Source organism: Jaculus jaculus, chromosome X (genome assembly GCF_020740685.1).
Source record: "Jaculus jaculus isolate mJacJac1 chromosome X, mJacJac1.mat.Y.cur, whole genome shotgun sequence".
Taxonomy (NCBI): Eukaryota; Metazoa; Chordata; class Mammalia; order Rodentia; family Dipodidae; genus Jaculus; species Jaculus jaculus.
Genome location: NC_059125.1, coordinates 65308181 through 65329788, shown reverse-complemented (window position 1 = coordinate 65329788; position 21608 = coordinate 65308181). Strand labels below are relative to the sequence as shown.

At 39.6% G+C, this 21608-nt stretch overlaps 1 protein-coding gene across 4 annotated transcripts in view; it reads left to right on the top strand.

The window, feature by feature from the left end:
* The first annotated feature begins 992 nt into the window (after window positions 1-992).
* Window positions 993-21608, top strand: part of Phka1 (phosphorylase kinase regulatory subunit alpha 1) — a 124476-nt gene continuing 103860 nt past the window's right edge. For all 4 annotated transcript variants that reach the window (XM_045140046.1, XM_004660934.2, XM_004660933.2 and 1 more), the window contains exons 1-4: window positions 993-1409; window positions 2899-3057; window positions 11745-11792; window positions 13972-14140. In XM_045140046.1, the coding sequence (XP_044995981.1) occupies window positions 1332-1409; window positions 2899-3057; window positions 11745-11792; window positions 13972-14140 (454 nt within the window). In that variant the 5' untranslated portion in view covers window positions 993-1331. The remainder of the gene's footprint in view (window positions 1410-2898; window positions 3058-11744; window positions 11793-13971; window positions 14141-21608) is intronic.

The window sequence follows — 21608 nt, the reverse complement described above, 5'->3', positions numbered from 1 at the left end:
TCATTATCAAATATTTGCTAGTCACATTTTGAGTTGCCTGGCAACATGCTATAATGGATTAGGGAGAGGAGAGGGTGGGGGGTGATAGCCCGGAAGCTTGTAAGGACAGAGGCACAAGTTAAAGAAACGAAAAGATGAGTGAAAATGCAAAATCATTGGGGCCTGGGTGAGGCGGCCAGGGAAGGCTTAAAATTTGAAAGGTCAACCGGACTAATTCTCTTACCCAGAGTGTCGGAGAGCAGGTGACACTTAAACCGAGCCTTGTGAGGGGTGCAGGGTTTGGATAAGCAGACAGCAAGGGGGGTGGGACAAAGTCAGTGGGGGCCTGATTCCTCTGAAACAGTGATCCGCATTCCTTGCAGGCTCCTTTCCCCCTTTATTTTTGGCTGAATCTTTGTTGCCTCAGCCTCGTGACCAGTACGTGCACACGCTAGCCTTCCAAAACAGATAGCGTGATCTCCCACCAGGGCCATCCGCAGGCTGCTCGGCTCAGCTCCGTCCCCTGCCTGAGACACTTGCTCCCTTCCCACACCGTCCACTAGCGGTTTTAGGATTAAAGTCCCCCACGGACGTTCTTTCTGGTTTAGGTTCAGAGGGCAGAGTTTCATCTTGAATTTGGGGGAAAAAGGTCTCAAATGTAGTAAGGATCCGGAAATTAATTCTTCAGACGTGGAGCACAAAAGCGTCTTTCCTTTCAGTTTTGAAGTTATCATAGGTTCCTCAAACTAATCCTGCAGAAGAAAGAAGAAACCGCTTCGTCAAGGCCGGTGTACGCAGCTAGCGCGGAAAATTAAAATAGTCACTTGAGGTGTTTCGAAAATAAACCTCGGACAGCACATTGCCTACGGTGACACATTCCCCGGCGCGCGCAAGAGAGCCGCCGAGGCCGGGGGCGCAGCGCGCAGCTGCCAGGACCCGGGGCGCCCGGCCGCCCCGCCTCCGCGCGGCGCTCGCGAGGTGGAGGCGGCGCCACGCCGCTCGGCTCCGGGTGACCTGCGGCTGTGTGTGACCAGCCTGGAGGCTCTGGGCCACCGCGGACTCCCGGAGTTGAGCGGAGGATGCCCGAGCCACACAGAGAGGCCACACGGGACTGAGAGCGGGGACGAACGGCGACCCTGTAGCAGCAGAACCCCAGACTAGAGGCTCGGTTGCCTCTGGCGTGTGGTGGGATCTGCAGGCCGCCGAGCCCCAGCGCTACGCGGGACCCGCCGGCCTCGCGCTGTCGGAAGGCTCTGCGTGGCCTGGCACTCGAGCTCCGCCAGCAAGGGATCCCTGCGTGGGAGCCTCCGCACCGCTCAGGAGTCAACTGTTGAGATTAGAAACGAGGTGGGATGAGGAGCCGGAGTAATTCGGGGGTCCGCCTGGATGGCTATGCTCGGCTCGTGCATCAGACCATCCTGTGCCACCAGGTAAGTGTAGGGCAGAGACCTTGGGTGAACTCTGGGAAGTGCGTGTCCCCGGGTGAACTCCGGGATGTGTGTGTGTGTGTGTGTGTGTGTGTGTGTGTGTGTGTGTGTGTTTTAGGGAGGCTGTAACTGGGATGTGTGTGTGTGTGTGTGTGTGTGTGTGTGTGTGTGTGTATGTTTTAGGGAGGCTGTAACTGGGATATGTGTGTGTGTGTTTTAGGGAGGCTGTAACTACCCCAAAAGAAAGTCAGAACCAGTCAGGCACCAGGACATTCCCCCTCACCCTCCTCAGTGATCTGCTGAGTGATGATTTTGGAGTCCTGCTGATGCCCTTCCCTCCCACCCACCAGCCACAGCTGTGTTCCAGGAGCATTTACAAAGATGTCTTGATCCTTGTTTATTGGCACACTCACTCTCCAGATTTGGGTCTGTAGGGAAACATTTAGCCATTTTAAAGAGGTCTTAGAACTATTGTGAAGGTCAATGCACTTTGTATACACTTAAAGAAAACCAGTTTTGCTACGTGTTGGCCTTGAATTTGTGATCCTCCTGCCTCAGCTTCCTGGATGTTTGTATAACTGGCCACAAGCCAGTGGTTTTTGGTTGGTTGGTTGGTTTTGATTTTTCTTTTTGTCTGCCTGTTTGTGGCAGAATCTCATCATGGATCCAATGCTTGCTTCAAACTCACCATCCTTCTGCCTCATCTCCCTAGAGCCACGATTACAGCAGCACATCATTACACCTGGCTTGTATGTATGTTTTTGAGTGTTGTTTGTGACAAGATCTAATACTGTACCTCAGCCTCCCAAGTGCTAGCATTACGGGCATGAGCTACCACACCTGACTGTATATATACTTTTAAATGTATTTTTCACTACTTTACTGCTGGAGTTTTTTAAATTGTTAGTTGATGCTTTCTAACTCAGAAGTTAAAACTTTTTCTTTAATGCATTAATATTCTTAGAAATATATTTAACAGTACCCTTAATAATGCCTTTATTTTCATAATACCCACATTTTGGACTTTAAGGCTTCAGCCAGTTGATACCCTATTCTCAAGATAGCATTTGGAAAGAGAGCAAACTTTCCATTACAAGAAGAGTATGTTCGGGGGATCTCATGAGCAGCAGCATGAAGACTAGTTAATATTTTATTGTACTTAAAATTTGCTAAGTGTAATTTTCAGCTTTCTTATCACATCAAAGAAAGATTAGTACATGAGGTAGTGGATATGTTGACTTCATTGGGCTAATTATTTCATAATGGATGTCATTACATTTATACCACAAATACGAGATTTTTATTGTCAATTATAACCCAGTAAAGCTCAAAGGAAAGCATTTGCCTGCTATTGGTTAAAAGAAAGAGTAGATTATAAAACTTGAGAGTGAAGAAATAGAAGACTAATCTTCCCAAGTAAACTATATCTTAGATTTTGTTTTCTTTAGCACTGTATGGCTAATTGCCTGTCCTCTTTCTATTGGCTTCACAGAATCCAGTGACCGGCTTGCTTCCAGCCAGTTATGATCAGAAAGATGCTTGGGTCCGAGATAATGTGTATAGCATCTTAGCTGTGTGGGGTTTGGGCCTGGCCTATAGGAAGAATGCAGATCGAGATGAAGATAAGGCAAAGGCCTATGAACTTGAGCAGGTACTCAAAGCAAAGTCCATAGAAACGTGAAGTTACATGTGGTTGTGGTGGTGCGGAAAGGATTGTAAAAAATGTAGCCTTTCTTTTCACCTTTGAAATTACATTTGAAAAAGTAATCCTGTTTTGTGCTGAAATGGTGTGTCTGCAATAAAAATTTCAAATGTGTTGATTCAGGAGGAAAAGGGCACAATCCCTTCATTACACTGGAAAATACTAATGCTAGGCTATTTCTTAAAATTTATATTCCTTTCTTATTTATATATATATATATTGGTTTTTCGAGGTAAGGTCTCACTCTAGCCCGAGCTGACCTGGAATTCACTATGTAGTCTCAGGATGGCCTCAAACTTTGCCTCCCAAGTGCTGGGATTAAAGGTGTGTGCCACCACCGCTCAACTATATTATTTTAAAGATCATATTTTTATTTTATTTATTTTTTGTTTTATTTAAATATATTTTATTCATTTGAAGGAGAGAAGGAGGCAGAGAGAGAGAGAGAGAAAGAGAGAGAGAAGGGGAATGCCAGGGCCTCTAGCCACTGCAAATGAACTCCAGATGCATGCACCTCCTTGTGCATCTGGCTTACGTGTGTCCTGGGGAATCAAACTAGGATCCTTTGGCTTTGCAGGCAAATGCCTTAACCACTAAACCATTTCTCCAGCCCTATTTTTGACTTTTTAAGGTAGGATTTCACTCTAGCCCAGGCTGACCTAGAATTCACTATGTAGTCTCAGAGTGGCCTTGAACTCCCTGTGATCCTCCTATCTCTGCCTCCTGCTGGAATTAGAGTCATGTGCCACCTGCCTAGCAGAAGTAAAGATTCTATTTGTTGATCTTTACGGTTATGGCCGCTGTTTCAGACTGAGAGCCTGTTACTTTCCTGGGGACAAAATGAGGTCAGAGGCAGCAGTTGTCTTATAAGCTGAGTTTTAAAGCACTTCTCCTTAGCAAATAAGCATTCTTTACAAAACTTTTGAACACAAAGGGGACTGCATCCACTCAAGAAATGTCAAGAAAACAATTATCTACTTTACATGAGACTTTCTTTCAATGTTACAGTTGTAAGATATATGTGGATTCTTTTCCATTAGTGAGAAAGCTTCTCTTTGAACAGTCCATTTTCTCCTATGGTCTTCCTTATGCTTAGGATCAATATTGAGATTGGAGGCTGGAGAGATGGCTAAGCAGTTAAAGCCTGACAGCCTGGGTTCAGTTACCCAGTACCCATGTAGAGCCAGATGCACAAAGTGGCTCATGCATTTGGAGTTAATTTGCAATACATTAATACATACATATATACATGAATATGAGAATTGAGATTGGGTTTTTTTAAATAAAGCATTCTTTTCAATTTTCTGCTTATTTTTATTTATTTATTTAAGAGTGACAAACAGAGAAATAAACAGGCAGAGAGAGGGAGAGAAAGAGAGAATGGGTGTGCCAGGGCCTCCAGCCACTGCAAACAAACTCCAGATGCATGCGCCCCCTTGTGCATCGGTCTTACATGAGTACTGGGGAATAGAACCTGGGTCCTTATGTTTTGCAGGCAAACACCCTAACTGCTAAGCCGTCCTTCCAGCACAAGATTGTGTTATTTTTAGGAGCACCAACACATTCTGGGCTTGTACTTTTGGCAGTGAGACAAGTTTCGTTGTGTGGTCCTCAGCAACAGCAAGTACTTGTAATTCCTTCAAGCCATTGTTGAAAGATACAAAAAAATAATGATAGGGTTTTACTGTAGCCTAAGGACAGAAAAATATTTTGTGACTTTTATAGAAATAATACTATTGGGCTGAAGAGATTACTCAGTGGTTAAAGGTGCTTACTTGGAAAGTCTGACCACCCGGGTTTGATTCCATTACTTAGTTAAAGCTTGATTCACAAAGTGGTACCTGTGTCTAGAGTTTGTTTGCAGTGGCAGAGGCCCTGGCATGTCCATTCATTCATATCTCTTTCTCTTGCTTGCTCTCTTTCTCCTCACAAATAAATAAAATAAAAATCTTTTTGAAAAAGAAATAATACTATTGTAGAAAACATAAATATTAGAAGTCCTCTGTAAGTCACCCCATTCTACTCTGAATGTTTTGCTATTTTTGTGTCTTTTGTTTCTTTGTTTTGTTTTGCTAGAAATTAATATCACTAGAACTAGAATTACATACCTGGTATAATTTGATCAATTTTCAAAAATAGTATTAAAAAGAAAATGTTGTCTATGTTAGCTAATTATTCTGCAAAGTTTATAGCCTTTCTTATTTGATCCAAGTAGAAAGAGTTTAACAGAGGATGAAGAGAAAAATATGAAAGCATTGAATTATGCACACTAGAATTTTAATGTTTTATTACATAACTTTTCACATAGCTGAGAATATTTTTCTGTCACTAGAATAATAACTTTAGAATGTTTTAACACATTATGTAAGTAGGGAACCACTTCAATAAATGAAAGTTAGGCTGGAGAGATGGCTTAGCAGTTAAACGCTTGCCTGTGAAGCCTAAGGACCCAGGTTCAAGGCTTGATTCCCCAGGACCCACGTTAGCCAGATGCACAAGGGGGCACATGCGTCTGGAGTTCGTTTGCAGAGGCTGGAAGCCCTGGTGTGCCCATTCTCTCTCTCTCTCTCTCTCTCTCTCTCTCTCTCTCTCTCTCTCTGCCTCCTCTCTGTTTGTTGCTCTCAAATAAATAAATAAAAATAAACAAAAAAAATAATTAAAAACAAATGAAAGTTTTTGGCTGGAGAGATGGCTTAGTGGATAAGGCTCTTGCCTGCAACTAAGGACCTGAGTTCAATTCCCCATCTCCCACATAAGCCAAATGCACATGGTAGGCACATGTGTCTGTAGTTCGTTTGCAGTGGCTAGAGGCCCTGATGTGTTCCCTCTCTTTCTCTCTCTCTCTCTCTCTCACTCTCTCGTTCTCTCTCTCTTTTCCCTTTCTTTCTCTCTGTCTCTAATAAATAAATAAATATTTTTAAATGAAACTTTACATAGTAATTTTAAAATTTGTGTGGATTTATATATCAAAACAAAGTTGATTGTTAGGAATCATTAGTATTTTACAAACATGAATCACCATTATTCTAAACTGGGGTTCAGAAAACCAGTTTTATAAAGAGTCAAATGGTAAAATTTTGGCATGTCTCTGATCAATCACTCTGCTTTATGGTTATAGCTTAAAAGACTAAGAAATGATATGTAAACAACTAGCATGGTTAAAATCCAATAAAAAGTTATTTACAAAAACAGTGATGGAGGGCTGGAGAGATGGTTTAGCGGTTAAGCGCTTGCCTGTGAAGCCTAAGGACCCCGGTTCGAGGCTCGGTTCCCCAGGTCCCACATTAGCCAGATGCACAAGGGGGCGCACGCGTCTGGAGTTCGTTTGCAGAGGCTGGAAGCCCTGGCGCGCCCATTCTCTCTCTCTCCCTCTATCTGTCTTTCTCTCTGTGTCTGTCGTTCTCAAATAAATAAATTTAAAAAAATTTAAAAAAAAACAAACAGTGATGGAATTGGAGATATAGCTCAGAGGTTAAAGCCTGATGGCCAGGATTCTATTCCCCAATACCCACATAAAGCCAGATATACAAAGTGGTGCATGAATCTGGAGTTCATTTGCTGTAGCAAGAGGCCCTAGAGTGCCCATCCTCCCATTCTCCCTCTTACCTTGCAAGTAAATAAATAAAATATTTTTTAAAACCGTGATGAGCTAGAGAGATGGTTCAGCATTTAAGGCGATTGCCTGCAATGTCTATAGACCCAGGTTCAATTCCCCAGTACCCACATAAAGCCAGATGCACAGGGTGGTGTGTATGTCTCAAGTACATTTGCAGTGGCTAGAGGCCTTATGCCCATTTTTTAAATCTGCCATCTACTTCTCTCTCATTAATAAATAAAATTAAATTAAAAAGTAAAAAGAATTAATTATAAAAGCAATGATAAACTGGATTTGTCCCTGACACAGATGAGTGATCCTAAACTTTACCTATACATTGGAATTAATTAAAGTTTTTCAGAACTATACCCTTAGTAGGCCTCACTTTAAAACAATTTAAATAAGAGTCTCTGAAAGTGTATGTGGTCCAAGAACATCAATATATATATTTTTTAAGTTTGAGAGAGAATTGGTGCACCAGGGCCTCAGCTACTACAATTGAACTCGACACTTGTGCCACTTAGTGGGCATGTGTGACCTTGTCCTTGCCTCACCTTTGTGTGTCTGGCTTACATGGGATCTGGAGAGTTGAACATGGGTTCTTAGGCTTCACAAACAAGCACCTTAACTGCTAAGCCATTTCTCCAGCCCCCCGATTTTTTTTTGAAATTATATAGGTGATTTTAATGTACAGACTGATATAATTTATGAACATAGGTAAGATAATAACTGATCTATAACCAGTAAATGAACATACATTAATATGTCCATAGATTAAATTCCTACCTACTGCCAACTTTTCATTAATGTGTGGGTTTTCCCAAAATATTGCTAATCATTTATACCCTTCCTTCCAACTCTCACCTTGGTTTCTCTCTGATAGATAATGTCAGACAACTGAAAAGATTTATAAATGAATCAAAGATACGGGCTTAAGTAATTTCCAAATCCTAAATTGAATTATGCACTTATATGTTTTTATAAAATAAAACTTTTCTCTTAGGCACATAGATATAGTCTCAGCTGTGAAAAATAAACAAACAAATCAGGGTCTCTCTTTGGTTGTCTCCACTTCTATTTCTACCTCACCTTATTCTCTTTGTGTCATATCTCATCCTTTCTCATGACTTTTGCTACTTTCTTAATGAGAATAATGTCCAAATCTCCATCTATTTAAATTTTTATTTATTTACTTTTTGAGAGAGAGAGAGTGAAAGAGGTAGATAGAGAGAGAATGGGCATGCCAGGGTCTCAGGCCACTGCAAACAAACTCTAGGTGCATATGCTGTTTTGTGCAGCTGGCTTACGTGGGTACTGGGGAATCAAACCTGGGTTCTTTGGCTTCACAGGCAAGTATATTAACTGCTAAGCTATCCTTTCAACCCCAAATCTCCATCTTTAACTTGGACTTTACTTCCATTTTAAGCTGCAGTTTTTGTCTGCCTATTAGTTTTCGTTGCATATCCTGTAGCTATTCAAACTTGCTGTTTCTGAGGGGGGGGAAAAAAAGCCTTTTCAATTAAAGCCAAACAGAATAATGTACCAAATAACAACTGCCAAACCTCTCTTTTTTCTCTTAATAGTGTCATCTTTCTTTTTATTTTATTTTTCTTAATTAAAAAAATAAAATTTATTTTAGAGAGAGAGAGAGAGAATGGGGCACCAGGGCGTCTAGCCACTGCAAACAAACACCAGATGCATGTGCTGTCTTGTGCATCTGGCTTACATGAGTACTGGGGAATTGAACCTGGGTCCTGAGGCTTCACAGGCAAGTGCCTTAACCACCAGGCAATCTCTCCTACCCAATAGTGTCATCTTTCTACCAGTCACCCTCACTTGGTATATTTTCCATATTGTTTTTTGAAGAACATAAAGCCAAATAGGTTTGGGAATATGTTAGACAGAAGGTTTCTTTGCTCCATAACTATCCCCAGCAAGTCCGCTTACCCACTAAGCCATCTCCTCAGCCCCTCTCAGATCCCTTGATATAATGTGCATTTTGAATCTATGATGGGAGTGAATTTCATAGGCTTCACAAAATTTTCTGGACAAGTGTTCTATAAAACAGGCCTTGAAGTATGTTGCCTGATGTGCACACATCTGCATATATGTGAATGCACACACATCACACACAGCACACCACACACACACACACACACACCAAAAGTGTATTAAGAGAAGTGCTTTACTTACTGTTTCATATTGCCTTAATGTCCCACACAGTCTGGTAGAAGATCTGCATTTGTGTATCTCCAGGGAGAGAGAGATTGATATTTGGTAGTATACAGTTGTATATACTTATATTGTCAGTTCACAGATATATAGAACTATATCCTCAAAAGTAATAGATGAGAGGGAATATTTTGTGTCATGTATGAATGCCCATATATAATTAACACCATCTAGTACACCTGAATAAGAACTAACAGCTATTTTTGTGGAAACAAAAGTAGTCATACCTCTTTTCATTCTTATGTTTCCATACTCTCCCCTCTTTAACTTTGTCCTGACATGGAACTTGAAGATAGGAATGGCTGTTAATGGCCATTATAAGAGAATAGAAGTAGATGGCGCTGGGCATGGTGGAGCATGCCTTTAATCCCAGAACTTGGGAGGCAGAGGTAGGAGGATCACCATAAATTCGAGACTACCCTGAGACTACAAAGTGCATTCCAGGTCAGCCTGGGCTAGAGTGACACCCTACCTTAAAAAAAAAAAGGAAAAAAAAAAAAAAAAACAAGGAGATGGCAGTTAGCACTTTCCCACTGGGTTCATGTCTCCCCAAACTCTTGGTTCAAGGTAAAGAAAATTTTGATGGAAATAAAGAAAGTTGGGTGGTAAACAGAGTGGTGGGAAGGCAAGAAATAAAGTAGCTAAGGTAGTAAAATAGCAAAGAAGCCAATGAAGTAAACCCAAGATGCTTGCTTCTTATAAAAAGGTATAAAAGTTGAGCCCTCTGCTGGCTGATTGGAGGTCCTCAATATGTTTTATGAGTTCCTTTGGGTCGATAATTTTAAGAATATTACCAAATTCTTACTTCATTCTTCTCACTGTCATTCACTGAAATGTTAGAAAAGAATGTGAGGGACTGGTTGGGGAGATGCTTCAGCAGTTAAGTGTGCTTCTTATGCAAGCATGAGAGCCTTAAACTACCAAGTTTAAATCCCCAGAACCCATGTAAATAGCTGTGTGTGGCAACACAAACTTGTAACCTCAATCCAGTAGGGGATCATAGGTCATAGAATCACAAACAGAAAGCTCCAGAATCAGTAAGAGACTGTCCTCTGTAGAGAGGTTGTATCCAGTTCTGATACATGTCAATATATACTCAAAATTTTCACATTCTTTTCTATATTATTGTGTGTGTGGTGTGGTATATGTACATGTATGTGCTGAAGTGTTACCCATATGATTGCCTGTGATTCCCAGTGGGGTCCTGGAAAAGAACATCAGGTACCCCTTCCATCATTCATTGCCAGCAGGAAGAAGGTCAGCATTGTTATTTGAAAAGAGTAGAGATTCTAGATTTCAGGCATACCTTCATTTTCCTTGGTGGTCATGGTCTGTAGAAGAAGTCTGTTAGAAAAGGCTGGCAGGCAGGGGCAGTGGAGTGATAGAGAAAAAGAAGCAAAGAGGCTTAAGGGAAAGACAGTTCAGTCCTGCAGATGAGAAGCTCAGTGTCTGGGATGAGAAGATCTCCTTTACTAGGATCAGAAAGATGATAGAGATTTTCTTATAGGAGCTCTAGTTCAGTTTCATTTCTTTATGACTAATGCCTTAGACTTTCAAATGTCAACATGCACTACATGTTGTCTTTTAAAAATATTTTATTGGGGCTGGAGAGATGGCTTAGTGGTTGAGGCAGTTGCCTGCAAAGCCAAAGGACCCAGGTTTGATTCACTAGGACCCACGTAAACCAGATGCACAAGGTGGCACATGCATCTGGAGTTCATTTCCAGCATCTGGAGGCCCTGGCAGACCCATCTTCTCTCACATACACACTCTCTCCCTCTGCCTCTTTCAAATAATTAAAAATAAAATATTTAGAAAAATATTTTATTGGTAAGGAAAGGGTGTAATTTACAGGCAGAACTTACATAAGAAAGGAACTCTCCAAAGGAAACAATTTTTACTTATCCCTCAGAATAATGGGCACTTATCCTTATCATGCCTATTGCGTATAGTCTTGCTTGCATATGTTTTGAGGGAATAATGGAATGATGTGGCTCCCAAGAATATAAGTTTTCACAGGTGTCCTGAAGCCACCTTTGAACCAGAACTCCCTGGAGTAACCTGTTTACATTTCTTCTGGATGGTGAAACAGGAAGCTGCTTAGGGAAATGTAGAAGCTATTTATTCTGTGCTATGTTCTTCCAAAACATATTGCCTATCCATGCCACTGTGGATGGGCCCTTCTAGTGTCTGAGAGTATATACTCAGTGATCAAAATTATGGGCTACGATTTTAAAAAATACTTAAGAAATTTTAAAGTCCTACAAGAGAAATAGTGGTGACTTGATACTGAAGAAGTTTGCAACAAAACTCATGAAGAAAGGGTTTAGTCATGCTAGCAATTCCCTTTACACTTACTCTGTCTTGAAATTTACTTTACTCTTTAGGGAAAATGTCCTGATAAATATTTCTAGCTAGCTCATAAAGGAGAAAAGTGATACTGTGATGAAAGCTCTATAGGCCATAAGATGCATGTCAGAAAGTTCTTCAAGCATCATGAATTTTTAGCTGACTTGTCCCTTTCTCCAGGTAGATTGTGTTCTACTAGGATGGTTGACTTATTCTTTCATAAACTTGCCAAAGCTTATATTGTTATGTTTTAACTTGAAAGAATCATAAACTATAGCTTTTGATTCCATTTTTAGCTGCAATCTGTTCTTCTGTGTACCTATAAAGTAAATGCCACGTAAATGGAACCCAGGATAGAGTTACTTGTTCTCAAAAGGTCATGTACCAATTGGAGTTGCTGAGTAAGTGTTCTTGCATTGCAGGATGTTTATAACAGTCTTGTTTCCATTTATTTCTGCAGAGTGTAGTGAAGTTAATGAGGGGACTGCTGCAATGCATGATCAGACAGGTATGGTATTAGTAACAACTCAAATAAGGCACATCATAACCATATCATAATGATTATAGACTTTTATTCAGTTTTACATATAGTACACTATAATTTTAGAAAATTTAGAAAAATCAGGGGAAAATTAACATCCATAGTCTTACCACCCTGCTGTCACTGGAGTGTTTCCTTCCAGTCCTTTTCTCCCTCTACAACTGATTTTTGCTGGATGTGGTGGCACATGCCTTTAATCCCAGCACTTGGGAGGCAGAGGTAGTAGAATTGCCGTGAGTTCAAGGCCACCCTGAGACTACATCATGTATTCCAGGTTATCCTGGGCTACAGTAAGACCCTAACTTGAAAAACAAACAAACAAAAAGGAATGTGTTTACAACTGATTTTTTAAAAGTCATTACTCTGAATACAACTATGTATACTGGGTAAAAGATGACTTGGGTCTAAAATCCTATCACCTGAAACTCTTGGAGTCAGATTTGTTTAAAACTATGATTTTTTTATATTTAAAGAGGTTAGTGCAGTGCCTATACCATATATCATCTTATGTTTTGAGTAGATCCATACCAGATCTACATAATCAAAAACATCTTTGTAGTGAAACGTGCCTTTTCACACTAAATGGAGTAAAGTTTGTAAATAGTCCTCTGTCAATGTGAATTTGGTATTTGTAATAATGGGCATTGATTTAAAAATAAGTGAAAAAGGGCTGGAGAGATGGCTTAGCAGTTAAGGCACTTGCTGCAAAGCCAAAGGACCGAGGTTCGACTCTCCAGTACCAGTGTAAGCCAGATGCACAAGGGGGTGCACGCATCTGGAGTTTGTTTGCAGTGGCTAGAGGCTCTGGCACACCCATTCTCTCTCTTTCTCTACCTGCCTATTTCTGTATATCTCTCTCTCTCTCTCAAATAAATAAATAAAAATAAAATATTAAAAAAAATAAAAAGCAAAAAAGAAACTTCTCAAAGTGTTTTAAATTTTAGGATTGGAGATAAAGGATTGTGGATTTCCACTAATCAGTACCTCCTGACTTTGAGTGAAGTTGAACATTGCATTGTATTTAAGTTGAAAATTTGTATTTTCGTATTGGTGAATTGCCTGCTGGGTTCTTTGCCTCATTTTCTTTATTGGTTGCCTCCTTCTTGCCTACTAAGTTCTTGGACATTAAGGACATTAGTCATTTGTCACGTGTATTGCAAATATTTAAAAAAATATTTTATTTATTTATTTGAGAGACAGAGAGAGAAAGAGGCAGATAGAGAATAGGCATGCCAAGGCCTCCAGCCACTGCAAACAAACTTTACATACATGTGCCACCTTGTACATCTGGTTCTAGGTAGGTGCTGGGGAATCAAACCTGGGTCCTTTGTCAGTCTTTCAAATATTTTCTCCATACAAAAGTATTTTACAAAAAAAAAAAACAAAACAAAACATTGTATCCTAGGAGATCTTAAACCATAGTGTTTTATTTTAGATATTTATACCTTCTGATTTACTAAATAAGTCTAACCATTGATTTCATGATCTATATTTAAGGTGTAATGGTTACTATCATATACACCATTGTTCCTATGTGAATGATTTGTGTGTGTGTGTGTGTGTGTGTGTGTGTGTGTGTGTGTGTGTAATTCTTAGAATTGAACCCAGGGCCTTGTACATGCCTAAGCATACACTATCACTGAGCTATGTCCCTAACTCCCAATGTTTCTCTTCGAATCTTTAACTTCAGCTTTCTGCAATACCTTTACTCTGTGACTCTATGTCTCTAACCACCTTTTCCATTGAATCTTCAAATATATCCTCTTGTCCTAATTTTTCAGAAAATTCCTACCTTAAATTTAGCAACAAATATGTAATGTTGGGATATCTCTTACTAGGCTGTTCTTATACACTCAAAATCTCAGTTTATCTACTATGTGGCAACACAACCATCTGAAGCATGAAAGACAGGTAATGAATAGTAGTTGGTTTTTACCATTTGCTGTTATTTTCTAGTTTGTTAAAGTTGAAAAATAACTATAACAATTATTCCCAGTAAAAGTAGTGTAGGACAAAAGAAGTAACAATATATTTTAAATATTCACAATTGCCTAGAAATAAAATATAATTATATATGTTATAGCTCTACAGAAGTGTGATATATGGTTTGATTTTTCTAAATATATTTCTGTTTTTTTTTTTTCAGGTGGATAAAGTAGAGTCCTTTAAGTATAGTCAAAGTACTAAGGATAGTCTCCATGCCAAGTACAACACCAAAACCTGTGCCACTGTAGTAGGTGATGACCAGTGGGGTCACCTGCAGTTAGATGCTACCTCTTTGTACCTGCTCTTCTTAGCACAAATGACTGCCTCAGGTCAGTACAAGGAGAGAAGTATTGCATATCCCTAAACTTGGAGTACCTACTCGAGCATATTTGGCTGCTCCCAAGGTATTAGCCAGCAAATAGTAGTTGTTTACGTGGTTCTTTGAAGCATATGAGAAACAATGCCATTTTATAAATTTTATACTGGTAAACATTTTTAAGGTATATTATGTTGAAAAACATTGAATTATTAATTAGTATTCCAAAATGAGATCTAGGAACTCTGCAGTAGATCTTTAGACAGGCTTTCTTATGAGAAAGAGAGAGAGAGAGAATGAATTGTTACACCGGGCCTCCAGACATTACAATCAAACTCCAAATGCATGTACCCCCTTATGAGCATGTGCAACTTTGTGCATCTGGCTTATGTGGGACTTGGAGAGTCTTACATGAGTTCTTAAGCTTTGCAGGAAAGTGCCTTAACAGCTAAACCATCTCTCCAGCCCAAGACAGGCATTTTTATTGTTAATTAATCCTGAAAAACCGGGAAATGAGAAAGAAGGATTAAGGTTTCCCCTTATTTTTATACTATATACTGGTAAACTTGTAATTATTATAAATATATCCACCCATTTTATATACTTTCTATGAATATATTATAAACAAGACATATGTATGTACTCATCCATAGTATTTTTAGAAAAATACCTTAGAAAACAGAATCTAAATGTGTATTACTGAATAATATGCTATTTTAAGTACTCTTGTTATTAGCTCTAGATGCTTAGTGTGTAAAGGAAACTTAGAGAAAACAACAAAGCTGGGTATAAAGGTTCATGCCAATAATCCCATCACTTAGGAGGGTGAGGTAGGAGGATTTCTGTGAGTTTGAGGCCAGCCAAAGGCTACAGAGTGAGTTCCAGGTCAGCCTGGGCCATTGTGAGATCTTGCCTCCAAAAAACAAAACAGAAAGAAAGAAAGAAGGAAGGAAAGAAAGGAAGGAAGGAAGGAAGGAGTGAGGAGGGAATGAGGGATGGGAGAAAGGAAGTTAGGGAAGGAAGGAGGAATGAGCGATGGAAGAAAGGAAAGGAAGTTAGGGGGGATGGGAGGAAAGGAAGGAAGGAAAAAAGAAATGAACATATGAACAAACCAGAAGCTTGGCATGGTGGTGAAAGGGAGGGAGGGAGGGAAGGGAAGGAGGAATGAAGGAAATAAGGGCAAAAGGAAGGAAGGAAGCAGCAGCTGGGGTTTGGTGATTCACAATTAAAATTCCAGCACTCAGGAGGCAAAGGCAGGAGGAGGATCAAAGTAAGTTCCAGGCCAGCCCTGGTCTGCATAATGACTTCTAGGTCAGCCAGGGCTACTTAGAGAGACCCTGTCTCAAAATAAAACCCTATAATTCTCTTGGTTTATGTTAAATTAGGGATGGAGATAATCTCATTGCATCCAGCTCATAAAATTAATAACTGTTCTGGATCTTTCTGAGTGAGTTAATATACTCACAATACCACTTTTTTCCCCCTATGGTGTATTTGTGGGGATAAATCCCAGGGCTGAGCTACATTAACAATCCTTTTTATTTTTGAGAAAGGGTCTCTCTAAGTTGTTTAGACTAGCCTTGAGCTTGCAATCCTCCTCAGTCAGCTTCCCAAGTTGCTTGGAATATAGGTGTATAGCACCATACACAGCTAAGACCACATTGTTGACAGTTTGATTTTTTTTTTATTGTTACTAAGGACCTTGATACTAAAGGCATTCAAGGTGGGAATCCCCTCAAGATACTCTTTTCCTTTTAGAAATAAGTATTTGGTTTTCCCTCTAGAAAACATATCCCAGAGAGAGGCTAAATAACCTTTTATTTCTTGCAAAATTATGACTAGCTACCCAGTTTTTCTCCTTTTGAAAGCAAATAATTCTGCACTTATTATCCTAGAATGAACGTACTTTTTAGGGTGCTAGAGAGATAGCTCAAAAGTTAAAGGCACTCACTTGCAAAGCCTGAGGGCCTGGGTTTGATTCCTCAGTACCCACATAAAGCCAAATGGACAAAGTAGCACATGCATCCATTCTCTCTCTCTCTCCCTGTAAAGAAATGTGAAATTAATTTTTAAATATTTTATTCATTTAAAGAGAGAAAAATAGGGAAAGAGGCAGATAGAAAGAGAGAATGGCTGCTCTAGGGCATCTAGCCACTGCAGACAAACTCCAAACACATTCACCACTTTATACATCTGGCATTACATGGGCCCTGGGGGATTGAACTCAGGTCCTTAGGCTTTGCAGTCAAGCACTTTAACCACTGAGCAATCTCTCCAGCCCTAAAAAAATATTTTCAAAAAATGTACTTTTTAAAGGTTTTCTTTCTTCTTTTTCTCTATCTTTTCTTTCTTTGGTTATTTCAAAATAGGGTCTCCCTTAGCCCAGACTGAACTGGAACTAACACTGTAGTCCCAGGATGGCCTCAAACTCACAGTGATCCTCTTACCTCTGCCTCCCAAGTGCTGGGATTAAAGGTGTGCACCACCATATCCAGCTCAATTTTTAATAATATTTTAGTACCAACACTTGATTTTTAAAATATCCCTGGTGGTTTTAAACTGTAAGTCCAAATGAAAAAAATTAATACATTTAAAAGCTGGTAAAGCCAGGTATTGTGGATCATGCCTTTAATCCCAGCACTTGGGAGGCAGAGATAGGAGGATCACTGTAAGTTCAAGGCCACCCTGAGACTACATAGTGAGTTCCAGGTCAGCCTGGGCTAAAGTGAGTCCCTACCTTGAAAAACAAAAAAAAAAAATAAATAAAAATAAAAAGAAAGAAAAAAAAAAGCCAGACGTGGTGGTACATGCCTTTAATTCCAGCACTCAGGAGGCAGAGGTAGGAAGACTGCTATGAGTTCAAGGCCACCCTGAGCCTACATAGTGAATTCCAGGTCAGCCTGGCCTAGAGTGAGACCCTACTTTGAAAAACAAAAACAAACAAAAAACTGGTAAGAGATTTCATTAAACAAATGTTTATTGATTTCTAGCTCATTTAATTTTGAATCCAATCAGCTGACTTTGATATTTGCTTGGAATAAAGTAGATATTATTTGATCAAGTATATAATAAGTAGGAATTCACAAGTCAGAAAGGAATGAAATAATTTGAGGATATCATTGAAAGGTACTGTTCATCAAGGTAAGGCTAGATACCTTCTATGGTTGGAGTGTAATCTGAATCCAAACATGGAAAACATACAAGGTTGTAAATTTGAGGATAGCTGTTTGAGGACCTATGTACCATCTAAATAGTTTGGAATTGATTTTGCAATCAGTAGAGAGCCATTCAGTGTAAATAATTGAGGAAGTTTTAGATGATTCATTCCAGGAGCAGAAGGATGGGGAATAAAATTATGATTGAGGGCTAGTTATGAGGTTAATTAAATACTTTAGGCAAGAAATAATACAGAGTTTATATAATGAAGTTGCCTCGAAATGAAAAGTGTCTATGTAGATATGATTAGTAGATAGAATATAATGCTCTTCATAGAACAAGGAATAGCTTACATATTTCTGAATATGTGGTTAAGGTAGATTTAAACAGAAACTGACTACAACTCACAGATTAGTAGTATGAAGACCTTCATGGGCTTTCCCCCAGAAAACCAACCAAAAGTGCTAAAAACTATTCTTTGGGTTTTCTTTTAAAGATGAGGTCTCAGTCTAGCTCAGGCTGACCTGGAACTCTCTCTGTAGAACCCAGGCTGTCCTTGGAATTGACAGTGATCTTCATACCTCAGCCTCCTAAATGCTAGGATTAAAGGTATAAGCCACCACACTTGGCTTAGAATTGTTATTAAATTTTGTTTTTTCTATGTATGTGGTGTGCATCTGTCTGTATGCATGCTTGCATGTGTGTGGGTACATGTGGAGGGCAGAAGTTGACATGGGATATCTTCAATACTCACTCTTTACTTTAGTGGAACAGGGTTTCTCACTTGAAATGATAGCTCACAGATTGGGCTAGTCTAAGGAGCCAGCCTCTTGAACTCTGGGAAAGCAGGCCAGTGGCTATTCCACCTGACACTTAATCTGAGGATCTGAACTCCAGTCCTCACACTTGGGTACTGAGCATTTCATACACTGAACCATCTCCCCAGGCCCCTAAAAAATTATTTTTAAAAATAAAACTCTTAAAGTCCTTAGAAATTGTCCAAAGGACATTCATTCAGCCTGTGGAGAAACACTCTAGGAAATCTAAATCTTAAGAACAAACAGTGAGAGATTGGTGCATTTGAGTCTCAACCTACTGTCTCTCCCTTACTCCATCTCAGCATGACAGTAATACTATTTGAGGTAGATAGTCAAGAATACAAGGTCCTCTCTCTTTCCAGCTCCAGTTTAGGATTACTGGATTCTCCTAAGAGAAGTAGGTTGGCATCATTTCTCATTATCCTCAGCTGTGCATTACATAATTCCTAGTCCAAGCAAGAATAGTTTAGCCATCCCCAGCCCCTGTGGAGTAAAATCTTTAGTCCAGCCAAAGCAGAGTGAGAAGACTAGGCATGATTGTCCTCAGTCTACCTCTTTTTTTAAATTATTTATTTATTTATTTATTTGAGAGCGACAGACACAGAGAGAAAGACAGATAGAGGGAGAGAGAGAGAATGGCCGCACCAGGGCTTCCAGCCTCTGCAAATGAACTCCAGACGCGTGCGCCCCCTTGTGCATCTGGCTAACGTGGGACCTGGGGAACCGAGCCTCAAACCGGGGTCCTTAGGCTTCACAGGCAAGCGCTTAACCGCTATGCCATCTCTCCAGCCCTCCTCAGTCTACCTTTTAAGTAGGACAGAGGCTCCATACTTGGAAAGAAGCTGGGAAGATGAGAGGTACTATCCCTGTCGTAGGAGTGTCATTCCAAAAGAAATGGGCCACTGAGCTTACCACCAGTTCTGGAACAAAGGCACAGAAATTTTGTTGAAGGAGACAGGCAAACTGGAAGAATAAAGCTCCTCCCCAGAAAACTGAATCTTGGAACAAAATGTGGAAAAGTTCAAGCCTCATGAGCACCCACAGAGAGACAATGCAAATTTTGTTTACGAGTAATAAAAATGGAAATAGTTTTTCTATAACATCAAGAAGCTAACAGAGTAGCTAGATTTTTAAAAACAGAACCAGAGAGACAACTAAAGAGAGTCCTGTTAGGTTTTGGAGCAAGTCTCAAAGACTTGAATCAAATACCACTTGCAATGTGCCTGAATTTTATAGAACGATTTTTGTCTTGGAGATTATGCAAAACAGTAGGTTAATCAGATGAAATCAGTAGAACAGAGAGGCTTAGCTTAATGCTAGCAGAGACAGACATGTAACAGATCAAGGAAAGAAATTTGATCAGATCTTTAGGAACCTTGTCTTCCCAGGGTGGGTAGCAGTGTACTTCTCCAAGGCTGTACCATCTAAGGAATATCAGACGCTGCATACTATGGGGAAAACAGACTACTGAAATAGTCCAACCACATCACTAAATAAAAGCTAGCCTCAGAGAAGAGGGTTTCAGTATCTGGAGTTCTCACAATATCCTGTATAATTATCCAGTTTTCAAAATGAAATAAAATAATAAAAGCCACGTATGGTGGTGCACACTTTTCATCTCAGCACTCAGGAGGCAGAGGCAGGAGAGTCACCATGAGTTTGAGGCCACCCTGAGAGTATCTAGTGAATTCCAGGTCAGCCTGGGCTAGAGTGAGACCCTACCTCAAAACAGCAACAAAAATAAATTATCAAGTTTTTATTTTATTTAATTAATTAATTTATTTATTTGAGAGCGACAGACACAGAAAGAAAGACAGGTAGAGGGGGAGAGAGAGAATGGGCGAGCCAGGACTTCCAGCCTCTGCAAACGAACTGCAGATGCGTGCGCCCCCTTGTGCATCTTGCTAACATGGGACCTGGGGAACCGAGCCTCAAACTGGGGTCCTTAGGCTTCATAGGCAAGCACTTAACCTCTAAGCCATCTCTCCAGCCAAATCATCAAGTTTTTAAATATATATTAATTTTATTTATTTATTTGAGAGAGCAAAGGAGGGAGAGAAAGAATGGGCACGCCAGGGCCTCCACCCACTGCAACCGAACTCCAGAGGCATGTGCTACCTTTTGCATCTGACTTACGTGGGTCCTGGGGAATTGAACCTGGGTCCTTTGGCTTTTCAGGAAAGTGCCTTAACCACTAAGCCATCTCTCTAGCCCTAAATAGCAAGTTTGATGCCATCCTTGGCTGTATGAGACCCTGTCAGGAAGTAAAGGAAAGAGAAATACAGAAAGAAATATCCACTCACAAGTAGAAGAAAATATTTGTAAATCGTATAGATAATAAGATATTTGTATTTTGAATAAAGAACACTTACAACTCACTATTAAAAATAATATCCTAATTAATTCAGGTGAGTGGCACATCCTGTAAACCCAGCACAGAAGTATTTCATGTTCAGGGCCTTAGAGATACCATGGCTCAAAAAAAAAAAAAAAAACTGGAAAGAAATCCTAATTTTAAACAGTGGATGTTTAAATAACCAAGCACATGAAAAGATGCTGCACATCATTAGTTACTAGAGATATGTACATCTGAACCACAATGGGACAGTACTTCACCCATTAGAATGGCTATAATCAAAAAACCAAATAACATCAAGTGTTTCGGGGATATAGAGAAATAGAAACCTTCATCTATTGCTGTTAGAAATGTAAAATGATTCATCCCCTTCGGAGAACAGCCTGGTAATTACTCCCAAAGTTAAACATAACAGTTACCATTTGATCTAGCCATTTCACTCCTATGTACATTGATAACTAAGAGAATTGAGAACATATATTCACATAAAAGTTTGTACATAAATATTAATAGCAACATTATTTGTGATAGTCAAAAATTAAGAACAACCCAAATGTCTTCAAACTGATGATTGGATAAGTAAAATATGCTAAATCCACACAATGGGAAATTTTAGGCCATGAAGAAATGAAGTATTAACAAATGTTCCAACACAGATGAGCTTTCAAAATATTATGCTTGATAAAAGAAAAGGCTTCATGTTGTATGACTCCATTTATATGAATGTTTTTGGTTTGGGTTTTTATGAGGGGTGTTGCTCTAATCCACGCTGATCTGAAATTCACTACTTAGTCTCAGAGTGATCTCAAGCTCACAGTATCTTCCTACCTTTGGGATTAAAGGTATGTACCACTATGCCTGGCTCATGTTTAATGAGACAAGCCATACAGACAGAAAATTGGTTAATGATTACATAGCCTATGGGCAAGTATTGAATGGAAATGGAGAGTAACTCTTAATAAATATAGCATTCCTTTTTGTGGTAATGAAAACATTCTAAAACTGATTGTGGTGATGATTGTACATTGTACACAGACCAAAAACTATTTCAGTAGATACTTGTAATGGATGAGTTGTATCATATGAGAGTTATATATTAATAGCATTGTTTTGAAGAAATGAAAGGAAGAGAAACTATCTTAGTTACCTTG